We start from the raw sequence: 13,439 nt of genomic DNA on the forward strand, positions 1-13,439 counted from the left end.
TGGTTTCCCATATTTGACTTCTATTACCAATATAGGCAGAAGATATCTTGTCCAAAAGCTAGCGAAGTCAGTTTGGGGTAGTACCTTAACCTTACAGAAGATCACAACTAAACAATACTGCTTTCAAGCAGTGCTGTATTCCTGTGTGAGTAGGGTGACCGGAGCTCCTGGGGGAATTGGGGTCGGCAACGCGCTTGCGATGCTTCTGCTGTCGCAGGTCTATAAGCTACGGTAAGCAGTTACCATCAGTTGAGCCGTACGCTTGTTTACCGACCTATTTATATATAAAAAAAAATATATATATGGGTGTATATCTATCTGATTCAAAACAGCAATAAAGTTTATTTTAATACCACCATCAATAACTAAAATAACGCCCCACATTACATAATTTTAATTATAACATTATTAAAATAACGATCAATATCGAATATTTATTATAGCTATATGACGTCATTAGACATTCAATATGGCGGACTATAGTCACCACACTGATAATGACTGAGTCTTAAGACACTATATTGCGACAACTATTTTAATTATTATTATAATTGCTTTGTCTTTGTATTTAAAGTAAAAAAAGCTCTAAAAATCCCACAGCGTAACATTTCATCGATTACCCGTCCTTGTCACTCACGTTTTCTTAAATATCTTCCCACTCGCTCTCCCCAAGCTGCCGATAATTCTGTTGTACGCGACCCTCGTCGATAACGTCACCTTACTACATATATATTTATGAAAAAACAAATACATAATATACGCCTATTGCATAAAGATAAGCTGTGTGGCTACGGCAGTAAAGAATACAGTCACCCCCTCTCTTCCCGTGGGTGTCGTAAGAGGCGACTAAGGGATAACACAGTTCCACTACCGCCTTGGAACTTAAAAAGTCGACCGATGGCGGGATAACCATCCAACTGCTGGCTTTGAAATACTCAAGCCGAAGACGGGCAGCAGCGTCTTCGGTGCGACAAAGCCAGCCCTGCGGTCACCAACCCGCCTGCCCAGCGTGGTGACTATTGGTAATACACACAACTTCACGCCATTTTTGGCGTGAAGTTGTCGATGTCTATGTCTAGCAGTGGACTGTGATAGGCTGAAGTGATGGTGGTGATGATGATGATGATGATGATGATGATATAAATAAAAATGAATAGATGTATTCATAGAAAAAAATGACAAAAATATACTAAAATTATAGCCTAGACTATAACACAAATACTGTAAGACTTCTTAAGATACTTAAAACTTCTAAATACGAATGCATATAATATGCATCACATTGTTTTTTTATGTCATGTCCTATACAAAAGGTTGTCTGGAGACCATGCTTCATTCATTTATATTTTTATTTTCGTCCCTTTTATAGGTGTATGAAAAAAAAATTCATTTATATCAAACCTTTAAACATAACCACCATTTTTAGATTCGGATAATTATTTACCTAATTATCAAACATGCAATAATGATAGCAATATTTTGAATATATATATATATATATATATATATATATATATATATATATATATATAAATGAATGTTTTTCTCTATGTCCTTAATAGAATCGTAAACGATGCATTTGATCATGTCATGATCGTTAGCAAAGTGTTGTGCATGAACCCACAAAGGTTTCTGAGTTGGTACGACCAAAAAATAAATAATAAAAAGCGTAGCAACGCGCGCATGGTACAGCTAGTTACTTATAAAATACAACCCACGTAAAATAATATATTAATATCACGTAATGAACAACGCATAAACGTATATTATAATATTATACTTGTATCTATAAAGATTATGTCAGCTTCATGAGTTTAACAGGTAATCTCGAATCTTCATACAGGTAACACAGTCATACAGGTAACACAGTCAGTCATACAGGTAATACAGTCATACAGGTAACACTAACAGGCTAGGCTAGTTGGGTAATTTATTTACCTGTCCTGTCTCTCAGCGGCGGGCTTGTCTCGACCTCTTCCGAGGATGATGCGCATGTGCGTGTCTCTGTTGAAGTGTGTGTCAGACACCGCCGGTTGAACGTTGGTTAGGCTGGGCGGTTGCGACCCTGGGGACAGTGGGTTCTATTAGCTAGCTTTTAAGCAACTAATTCAATGTGAATATGTGAGTTAGACTTATAATAGTTTAATTTGTATGATAAATTTTTTGATATGATGATTTTAATATGTACGATTTTATTTTTGTGTACCCACACATTTTTTTTTTTTTTTTTTATGTCACTAGGTCGGCAAACAAGCGTACGGCTCACCTGATGGTAAGCGATTACCGTAGCTTATAGACACCAGAAGCATCGCAAGCGCGTTGCCGACCTAATCCCTAATCCCCCCAGGAGCTCTGGTCACCTTACTCACCAACAGGAACACAATACTGCTTGAAAACAGTATTATTTAGCTGTGATCTTCTGTAAGGTCGCGGTACTACCCCAGTCGGGCTGCTCCATATTTTGAGCAGGAAATTCCTGCTGTGCCCTACCTCAGTTAAATTCAGTCACATTAGGAATTCTAAACATTTTTGAATATCATATCAACGGTTCGCTTAAACCGAAAATAAAAATCATCATATCAAAAATTTCGCTCTAGCGGGTACATCGTTCCATAGCTTAATTGGCTAGAGCGCCGACACGGTCAGTCGGAAACGCGGGTTCGAATCCCGCTGGAGCGGTCAATTTTTTATATGATATTCAAAAATGATGATTTTATATTGGGTCTAAGCGACTGTGGCGCCATCTATATTGGCTTTTAATTGGCTAAAGCACCGACACGGCCAGTCAGAGATGCAGGTTCAATCCCTGCTGGAACGGTCGATTTTTGATATTAAAAAATGTATATAATAGTTTTCTTTTTTTTTCAGATATCCACAAGAAGATACGAATGGCAATCCTTTTACATGCAAGAAGAGGATGCGAGGAGACTTTGTGATGAAGCTCGGTGTAGATGTAAAGTGTTTACCCCTTACCCTATTTTAAAAGAATATTACTCCAAAACTACTAACCGTTTGATGGAAATACTTAAAAGGCTAAAGAACTAAGGAAATTCTTCAATACATCGACACAGACTCATTTCAACCTTTCCTCTCTGCCCCTCAACCCCATGGGGTTACTACCCTATTACTCCAAAACTACTAACCGTTCGATGGAAATACTTAAAAGGCTAAAGAACTAAGGAAATTCTTCAATACATCGACACAGACTTTCGACGTTCTTTTCTATCTGCCCCCCCCCCCGGCCCTATTCCTGTCTCGCTCGCACTCACCCGGCTGAGGCGAGGGGCTGCGGGGCTCACTGGGGCTCCGCGGCGGGGACGCGTACAGCGGACTGGCCGCGCCGTGCCTCTGCTCTCGCCGCCTGTCCCTCTCGCACACGTAGCCCCTCAGCTCGACGTCCTGCTCGTTCGCAACGTAACTCCTGGAAATTTCACTACATATTAATGTTTTCTCGTGCTGTGTGGCTACGGCACTAAAGAATTTAGCCACCCCCTCTCTTCCCGTGGGTGTCGTAAGAGGCGACTAAGGGATAACAAGGTTCCACGACCACCTTGGAACTTAAGAAGCCGACCGATGGCGGGATAACCATCCAACTGCTGGCTTTGAAATACACAGGCCGAAGACGGGCAGCAGCGTCTTCGGTGCGACAAAGCCAGTACTGCGGTCACCAACCCGCCTGCCCAGCGTGGTGACTATGGGCAAAACACATCAGTTCACGTTATTTTTGGCGTAAACTTGTGGAGGCCTATGTCCAGCAGTGGACTGTATAGGCTGTAATGATGATAATGTTTTCTCAACAACATGTACATATCAGAGGCAGTCATTCACTCGAAAAAAACAAAGTTTAGCGCGGCTTTCAGAAGATGGCAATACTATCGAGCAATTCAAGACGCTTAAGAACACGTCACACGATTGAGATTAAATTTATGAAAATTATCAAAGCGCAGATTATTGCATTTACGGCATAGTTTCTTTGCTCGATTACCGTTCACGTCCGCGAGACGTCTGATCATAATAGTTAGTATAGGCTGTCCAGCCTAGCGCCAGCAGTTAATTAGCAGCGTGACAGTGTCCAGTACCTGAGCCGGCAGTCCCTCTCCAGGGCGCGGTGCTCCGGGATGGGCAGGTCTCGCTCGGAGCGGCGCCCACGCCCACAGCGCGCCACTTGCTGGGCAAACGACAGCGGGCTGGGCCTTTGGGCCTGCCATAGAAGAACACGGCATATTACATGTCAAAATGAAAAGTAATTTAATTCAAATTGGCTTCAAACGCAACTTCGAATCGTCATTTTACAAATTATGAAAATCTATACACAACACAGATAAAAATCAAGTTTTTGCTAATAAAGTTTCTATTAACAACAATAATTGCACAATTATCGTTACTTCTTGCTTTATAAACATTTTTGAATATCATATCAAAATTTTGACCGCTCCAGCGGGGATCGAACCCGCGTCTCCGACTGACCGTGTCGGCGCTCTCGCCAATTAAGCTATGGAACGATGTACCCGCTAGAGCGAAATTTTTGATATGATGATTTTTATTTTCGGTTTAAGCGAACCGTGGCGCTGATAATAAAGCGCTTCTTGCTTTATTATCCGTCAAGTAACTTAACACGACTTTTAATATTAAACTTGTTTTTTTTTGCATTCTCTTAACTAGAAAGTAATAAATATTTATGTACCTTATCATGGACAATTTCTTCGCTTTGCTCGTGAGAACGATTAGATCCGCCGGTCATATTCGATGATGATTTAGTCGAATTCGAACTGTGGACACTGCGGCGTTTGTAGTCTGGTGAGCCTGTGGGGTGAAAATTTAAGATAAATATCCGAGCTACTGCATTTACAACAGCGTCATCTATTGGGCGAGAGCGTATGATATCAGCGCCATCTATCGGTACAAGAAACATTTACATTTACATTAAATAATTTACATTTCGATACCAACAATTTATACTACGCCAACTCGAATTTTCGATAACTTGGTTTTCTTAATGCAACTTGAATAAATGTGTTTTTTTTTTTTTTTAGTAATAATACAAATGTGAAATTGCAATGAATAAATTAAGTAATTAAACATTAAAGATACCAAATTTCAAATAAGTTTCTTAATTAATATAAAAGGTATCACGTTTTTCCCTTTTATAAGCCTCTATTGTAAAGTTCACTTTTATGAGTTAGCTTAGTATAAATTGCTGGTGTCGATTTATTCCGCTTTATAATAAATTAATAATAAATGAACGGCAAGCACAAACGTCCAGACTACGACAAACATTTCCCATGTACGGGGATCGAACCCACATTCGCCAGCGCAACAGCCACAAACCAGTACTGTGACCATTGCATTGAGGTTATTTGGCTCAGTGTGATTCAAAATACATGTTACGCCATCTATCTATATTTTGAACAACATTTATAAACTTTTTAATATTTTATCTTTCCTCGATCTCAACATTTCTAATTTTCGAAGATAGTATAGTTAAAAACGAATTGGTGAACATCAAGTTTGAACTAGAAACTAAAACTGTAGTTTTAGACATATTACCCGTTCTCCCGGGTCGTAACAAGTCCTCTGGGGGTGCAACGGGGGCTGTTAGGGGCGTGGCAGCAACAAGCGGCGCAGTGGGGGCAGAGGGCGCCGCCCACCGTTCTAAAAGGCGACAGATATTAGCGTGCCCGGCCCGCCACGCCACTTTTGCAGGTGTGCGACCTGTGGAGATTTGAAAATTTATGTAAAACAAATTGTGCGAACCGGAAATCAACTTGACAGAGACAGAAAAATTTGCTCGTCTAGCCTTATTATATTTTTGGAAAAATTGCCGCCTGATCAAACGTGTGGTGTTCGAAATTGAATGGTTTGTAAGCGAAACGAATTTTTTTTTGAATACCGATGACAAGTTTGAGTCGATGCGTCTATATGATGTATAAGTATTTTTGTTGATGAATCTGTGTGTCTGTTTAACGTACCACAATGATCAGCTTGTAAGGGATCAGCGCCATGTTGCAGTAGCCACAGCACACACTCCTCGTGACCTTCCTGAGCCGCTATACCTGTGGATATTATGTTTAATTAAAATTGTGTTCACAGTAATATTTTAAGAGGTTACAATGCGATTGAACACGATGTTTCCTGCTCAAAAATCTAGAGCAGCTCGACTGGGAAAATATCTTAACGTTACAGAGAAAATTAGAACTAAAAAAGGGGTTCTCAAATAGTTTTATCTTCTGAGCGCCCGCACCATCAACCCCCCCCCCCCCCCCACACTACCGGCCTCACCGAGCGGCGTGGCGCCCTGCGTGCAGACGGCGGCGGGCGAGGCGCCCAGCTGCAGCAGCGCCCGCACCATCGACCCCCCCGCACACTACCGGCCTCACCGAGCGGCGTGGCGCCCTGCGTGCAGACGGCGGCGGGCGAGGCGCCCAGCTGCAGCAGCGCCCGCACCATCGACCCCCCCGCACGGTACCGGCCTCACCGAGCGGCGTGGCGCCCTGCGTGCAGACGGCGGCGGGCGAGGCGCCCAGCTGCAGCAGCGCCCGCACCATCGACCCCCCCGCACACTACCGGCCTCACCGAGCGGCGTGGCGCCCTGCGTGCAGACGGCGGCGGGCGAGGCGCCCAGCTGCAGCAGCGCCCGCACCATCGACCCCCCCGCACGGTACCGGCCTCACCGAGCGGCGTGGCGCCCTGCGTGCAGACGGCGGCGGGCGAGGCGCCCAGCTGCAGCAGCGCCCGCACCATCGACCCCCCCGCACACTACCGGCCTCACCGAGCGGCGTGGCGCCCTGCGTGCAGACGGCGGCGGGCGAGGCGCCCAGCTGCAGCAGCGCCCGCACCATCGACCCCCCCGCACGGTACCGGCCTCACCGAGCGGCGTGGCGCCCTGCGTGCAGACGGCGGCGGGCGAGGCGCCCAGCTGCAGCAGCGCCCGCACCATCGACCCCCCCGCACACTACCGGCCTCACCGAGCGGCGTGGCGCCCTGCGTGCAGACGGCGGCGGGCGAGGCGCCCAGCTGCAGCAGCGCCCGCCCCATCGACCCCCCCGCACGCTACCGGCCTCACCGAGCGGCGTGGCGCCCTGCGTGCAGACGGCGGCGGGCGAGGCGCCCAGCTGCAGCAGCGCCCGCACCATCGACCCCCCCGCACACTACCGGCCTCACCGAGCGGCGTGGCGCCCTGCGTGCAGACGGCGGCGGGCGAGGCGCCCAGCTGCAGCAGCGCCCGCACCATCGACCCCCCCGCACGGTACCGGCCTCACCGAGCGGCGTGGCGCCCTGCGTGCAGACGGCGGCGGGCGAGGCGCCCAGCTGCAGCAGCGCCCGCACCATCGACCCCCCCGCACACTACCGGCCTCACCGAGCGGCGTGGCGCCCTGCGTGCAGACGGCGGCGGGCGAGGCGCCCAGCTGCAGCAGCGCCCGCACCATCGACCCCCCCGCACGGTACCGGCCTCACCGAGCGGCGTGGCGCCCTGCGTGCAGACGGCGGCGGGCGAGGCGCCCAGCTGCAGCAGCGCCCGCACCATCGACCCCCCCGCACACTACCGGCCTCACCGAGCGGCGTGGCGCCCTGCGTGCAGACGGCGGCGGGCGAGGCGCCCAGCTGCAGCAGCGCCCGCAGCGCCGGCGCGCGCCCCCGCCAGGCCGCCGCGTGCAGCGCCGTGCGCGCGCAGCGGTCGCGCCCGTCCACCGCGGCTCCACCTGGAACAGCGCCCGTATTGCACTCTTCCAACTTCTACGTAAGGGAACGTGCCCATACTACGCGATCCGTTTTTACAATCCTTCCCCCTCCTTGGTTTACTACCCGTAGTAACTAGCTAAGACTCCACACTCGCCCCTCGAATTTTCAGATAGGACGCGTTCCACTAAGCGACCGCAACGACAGCAATGATTGTAACGCCCTTTCTATCGTTAGACCTAAATCTCATGGACGTAGCGAGCGATCGCTCGACGTCATAGATGACGTCTCTGTTCGCGACCACATCGCGCCCACTTCGGCCACAAAATATAGGTTAGTCAAAGTTGGCTTCCATCAAAACGTGGAAATAAAACAAAAACAACTGTCAATGTCTAATTGTGAATGTTATCTCTCATTCCATTCGACAAAAACGCAACGAATTCCCGGGAATCCATATTAAATTAAATTTTACTCCGACCGAAATATTTACTCACAACCCACACAGCTGCATGTTTTCAACAATGCCGCCGTATTACGAGTACACCACTTGACATCTGACAGCACTTAATATGCGTTTAAATTCGCCCACAAAGCCCACAGCATTTTTTATTTTTTTTTATTTTAGTGAAACGGCAATTTCAGCGGTCATAGTCGATGGCGTTGCGAGTAGAACGTAAGTAGAACGCACCGATAGTAATTCAGAATTATAGTTTAAATATTTTTTTGCAAACAGAAAAGCTAAAAACAAAATATATTGGCTCACGTTTGTCTATATTAATATGAAAAAGCGTGAGATTTTTCTAGAAATTATTGACTACGTAACGCAAACCTAAGACTCCCAGCCCCTTTAAACCAGCGGAGTATTTTTAAAGACCCCCACCCCCCTTGAACGGGTAACGTAGTATGGGTACGTTCCCTTACAATACGAAACGAAACCGACTTCAACTACGTCGCCCGGTAATACAAAGTTATTAGTGATAACTAAACAAAGTAACCGTCAGATCTCGATTAAATATAGATGAGACAACACGACGAGCGCTACTTTTTTTCTTTTTTTTTTTGATTAATAAAGAATATTCGTCGAAATAGGTAAAAAGTAGAGGTAGCACATATAAAAATACAGTAGAATTGAGAACCTCATCCTTTTTTTGTTAGTCGGTTAAAATTGAGATCTGGAGACCAAACTAACTCCTAAATCATACAATAATATAATCTACACAGTGGCGTATTTTAAGGCAAAAGCAGCATAGGTACTAGGAATGTCTCATTTCATTTTTTTTTTTCAATTATAGCAAAAACAATTATCGATGTTTGTAAAAATCGACTCTGGGCCATGGCCCTTTTGACCCTAGGGTAGTAGGTAGGGTAGGGTACGGTCATACCTCTATTAAAGAAGTTACAAATATCACTACATCAAATAAAAAAAAAGGGTGTGTGCACTTATGTACGCACATAAGAAGTTATACTTCATTGGCTAGTTCGTTGACTAGCAAACTTCAGGGTGTCGGTTTTTTGTGACGGCGTGCGCGCGCAACGTAAAAATTTACTCTTATCATTTTTCCCTAGCGCAAATAAAAAAGTATAACTTCAAAAACAAACTCACCAACTTTAACCAGCATGTTCACCATCTCAGTGTGACCCTGCCACGCGGACACGTGTAGTGGAGTCCGGCCCTGGAAACAAACACACATTTAGTCTCTCATTCAATACGACAGTACAAGTATATCACGTCGGTGGGATGCGAGGCCAGGCCATACCACACCCGAGGCTAGGTGAAGATCAACAGCACAATAAAGTCCGTGACCAGTTCATCGAGTGCCACATTAATTAAGATTTGGGCAAAATATAATAAGCTTAATCATTTAAATATATAATCATTACACGTGATTACAGATTACAAAAATTAATCAAAAAAGCAACCATATTCAGCAATTAATCTAATATATAAAATTCTTGTGTCCGCGGTGTTTGTAGTTAACTCCTCCGAAACGGCTTGACCGATTCTTATGAAATTTTGTGTGCATATTGGGTAGGTCTGAGAATCGAACAACATCTATTTTTCATGCCCCTAAGTTATAACGGGGGAGGGGGGTTGAGGAAGTTAATAACATATATGGCAAAACAACGTTTGGGGGGTCAGTTAGTAATAATCCCTAAGTTATAACGGGGGGGGGGGGGGCTTAAGGAAGTTAATAACATATATGACAAAACAATGGTTGCGGGGTCAGCTAGTAACAATGTATAGCAGTAGAGCGCGAGCACCTCGGCGTCCCCGGCGTGCACGTCGGCGCCGCGGGCCAGCAGCGCGCGCGCCATGGCCAGGCGGTTGTCCAGCGCCAGCACGTATAACGGGGGGTCAGCTAGTAACAATGTATAGCAGTAGAGCGCGAGCACCTCGGCGTCCCCGGCGTGCACGTCGGCGCCGCGGGCCAGCAGCGCGCGCGCCATGGCCAGGCGGTTGTCCAGCGCCAGCACGTATAACGGGGGGTCAGCTAGTAACAATGTATAGCAGTAGAGCGCGAGCACCTCGGCGTCCCCGGCGTGCACGTCGGCGCCGCGGGCCAGCAGCGCGCGCGCCATGGCCAGGCGGTTGTCCAGCGCCAGCACGTATAACGGGGGGTCAGCTAGTAACAATGTATAGCAGTAGAGCGCGAGCACCTCGGCGTCCCCGGCGTGCACGTCGGCGCCGCGGGCCAGCAGCGCGCGCGCCATGGCCAGGCGGTTGTCCAGCGCCAGCACGTATAACGGGGGGTCAGCTAGTAACAATGTATAGCAGTAGAGCGCGAGCACCTCGGCGTCCCCGGCGTGCACGTCGGCGCCGCGGGCCAGCAGCGCGCGCGCCATGGCCAGGCGGTTGTCCAGCGCCAGCACGTATAACGGGGGGTCAGCTAGTAACAATGTATAGCAGTAGAGCGCGAGCACCTCGGCGTCCCCGGCGTGCACGTCGGCGCCGCGGGCCAGCAGCGCGCGCGCCATGGCCAGGCGGTTGTCCAGCGCCAGCACGTATAACGGGGGGTCAGCTAGTAACAATGTATAGCAGTAGAGCGCGAGCACCTCGGCGTCCCCGGCGTGCACGTCGGCGCCGCGGGCCAGCAGCGCGCGCGCCATGGCCAGGCGGTTGTCCAGCGCCAGCACGTATAACGGGGGGTCAGCTAGTAACAATGTATAGCAGTAGAGCGCGAGCACCTCGGCGTCCCCGGCGTGCACGTCGGCGCCGCGGGCCAGCAGCGCGCGCGCCATGGCCAGGCGGTTGTCCAGCGCCAGCACGTATAACGGGGGGTCAGCTAGTAACAATGTATAGCAGTAGAGCGCGAGCACCTCGGCGTCCCCGGCGTGCACGTCGGCGCCGCGGGCCAGCAGCGCGCGCGCCATGGCCAGGCGGTTGTCCAGCGCCAGCACGTATAACGGGGGGTCAGCTAGTAACAATGTATAGCAGTAGAGCGCGAGCACCTCGGCGTCCCCGGCGTGCACGTCGGCGCCGCGGGCCAGCAGCGCGCGCGCCATGGCCAGGCGGTTGTCCAGCGCCAGCACGTATAACGGGGGGTCAGCTAGTAACAATGTATAGCAGTAGAGCGCGAGCACCTCGGCGTCCCCGGCGTGCACGTCGGCGCCGCGGGCCAGCAGCGCGCGCGCCATGGCCAGGCGGTTGTCCAGCGCCAGCACGTATAACGGGGGGTCAGCTAGTAACAATGTATAGCAGTAGAGCGCGAGCACCTCGGCGTCCCCGGCGTGCACGTCGGCGCCGCGGGCCAGCAGCGCGCGCGCCATGGCCAGGCGGTTGTCCAGCGCCAGCACGTATAACGGGGGGTCAGCTAGTAACAATGTATAGCAGTAGAGCGCGAGCACCTCGGCGTCCCCGGCGTGCACGTCGGCGCCGCGGGCCAGCAGCGCGCGCGCCATGGCCAGGCGGTTGTCCAGCGCCAGCACGTATAACGGGGGGTCAGCTAGTAACAATGTATAGCAGTAGAGCGCGAGCACCTCGGCGTCCCCGGCGTGCACGTCGGCGCCGCGGGCCAGCAGCGCGCGCGCCATGGCCAGGCGGTTGTCCAGCGCCAGCACGTACAGCGTGCTGCGCCGGTCCGCGTCCAGCGCGTCCACGTCGGCGCCGCGCGCCTGCAGCGCCGCCACCGTCTCGAACTGCCCCTCCAGCGCCGCGAGCCTGGGGGGGGTGTATATACAGTGAGATGATACAGAAGACGTGACTGCATCATTTGCGATGGTGATTTGGACGAAGTCGGGATATTTATCGTGTCAGTTTATAAATGGAACAAAATATTATAATTAGAGGAGATACGGGTAAGTTGTCGCCCGAAACATTAGCCAACCTTTTGTGAAAACGTTTCTGAAATAGTCTCGATAGCAAACTGTCGAATAGAATTTTCGTTGATATGTAACTAACAAAGTTATGAAAAAGTAACCTCTAAATAATAAAGACAGTGAATATAGCCAATGGTCAATTCCTTTGAGAATATCCATTTACGTGTAATTAATTACACGAACTTATCAGAAAGAGACAGTGACTTCTAAATAATAACGAGTGTAAAATTACCGTAACGCTGTCTTTCCATCGTGGGCCCTCTGATCCACGGGGGCCCCCCACTGATCTATGAGTATTTCGACTAGACGCGTGTGGCCCTCTTGCGCGGCGAGCATCAGGGGGCCTTTACCATCGTTATCGGCTTCGTCCACTTTTGCTCCCGCCTCTAGAAGAGCTTCGCACACTTCTATGTGTCCTGATGATAAAATAATTTTATTAATTAAAATAAATGTTTGTGATCACATCTAACAAAAAAAAATAAAGTCGGATTGAAAACCTTCCTTCTTTTTTTGAAGTCGGGGTAAAATACATTATTTGAATTTAACTTTACATGTTTAAAATTGAAAATTCGATTTTTACCTAATATCCGGCTTGAAGGACCATATTTTTCAATATTCGAAAACAAAAATATACGTGATACGCTTATAGTAAAGTGACTAAATCATGTACAAAAAAAAAACACAACAATAAAATAATTACACAGCATAGAACACTCGGGAAAACAAAAAATCAAACATAACCATAAAATTACGTGTATTATAAAGTTAAAAGTACCCTCAAAAGCGGCGTAGTGCAGCGGAGTCCATCCGGAGTTATCGCGGTGATGTTCATCTAGGCCTCGGTCTAGTAGCTGCCTAACTACTTCTACGTTGCCTGTAGAAAAATCGAGAAGTTTTATAGTCCTAACTTCAAAAAAAAAGCACGCACACTGGGGGAACATACACCCAGACGTATTTACGTATACATATGACTATAATAAGTATACATGTGTCTCTCAGTCACACAACAAACAAACAAGGGCGATAAAACTACTAGCAAAAGACGGACAGGTCTTTTACAAAAATAAAAAAAAAATAAAAAAAATAAAAATCAAGGTTAGTAGTAGGTGGTACGTGTACAGTTGAAACATGAATCTATGTGCGATAAGGTCACAGCACTGGTTTGTGGCTGTTGCGCTGGCGCTTGCGGGTTCGATCCCCGCCCATAACAAACATTTGTATTGGCCATACAGATGTTTGCCGTGGTCTGGGTGTTTGTGCAGGTTTTGTGCGTCTCTCCATCGTGCCTCGGAGAGCACGTTAAGCCGTCGGTTCCGGTTGTTGTCATGTCCACCTGATAGCGATCGTACTCATAGAAGGGAATATATCCGCCAACCCGCATTGGAGCAGCGTGGTGGATTAAGCTCTGATCCTTACATGGGGAAATGGTCCTATACCCAGCAGTG

At 48.6% G+C, this 13,439-nt stretch overlaps 1 protein-coding gene across 1 annotated transcript in view; it reads right to left on the reverse strand.

Annotated features, from left to right (window-relative positions):
- Positions 1-13,439, reverse strand: part of LOC123668039 (ankyrin repeat domain-containing protein 50) — a 53,525-nt gene that overhangs the window by 4,815 nt on the left and 35,271 nt on the right. Inside the window, 12 exon segments of the mRNA XM_045601835.1 lie at positions 638-721; positions 1,939-2,103; positions 3,266-3,421; positions 4,080-4,201; positions 4,685-4,803; positions 5,548-5,712; positions 5,970-6,053; positions 7,554-7,700; positions 9,281-9,350; positions 11,656-11,836; positions 12,227-12,410; positions 12,770-12,868. Of these exon segments, the coding sequence (XP_045457791.1) occupies positions 638-721; positions 1,939-2,103; positions 3,266-3,421; positions 4,080-4,201; positions 4,685-4,803; positions 5,548-5,712; positions 5,970-6,053; positions 7,554-7,700; positions 9,281-9,350; positions 11,656-11,836; positions 12,227-12,410; positions 12,770-12,868 (1,576 nt within the window).

This window comes from Melitaea cinxia, chromosome 30, assembly GCF_905220565.1.
Source record: "Melitaea cinxia chromosome 30, ilMelCinx1.1, whole genome shotgun sequence".
Lineage (NCBI taxonomy): Eukaryota > Metazoa > Arthropoda > Insecta > Lepidoptera > Nymphalidae > Melitaea > Melitaea cinxia.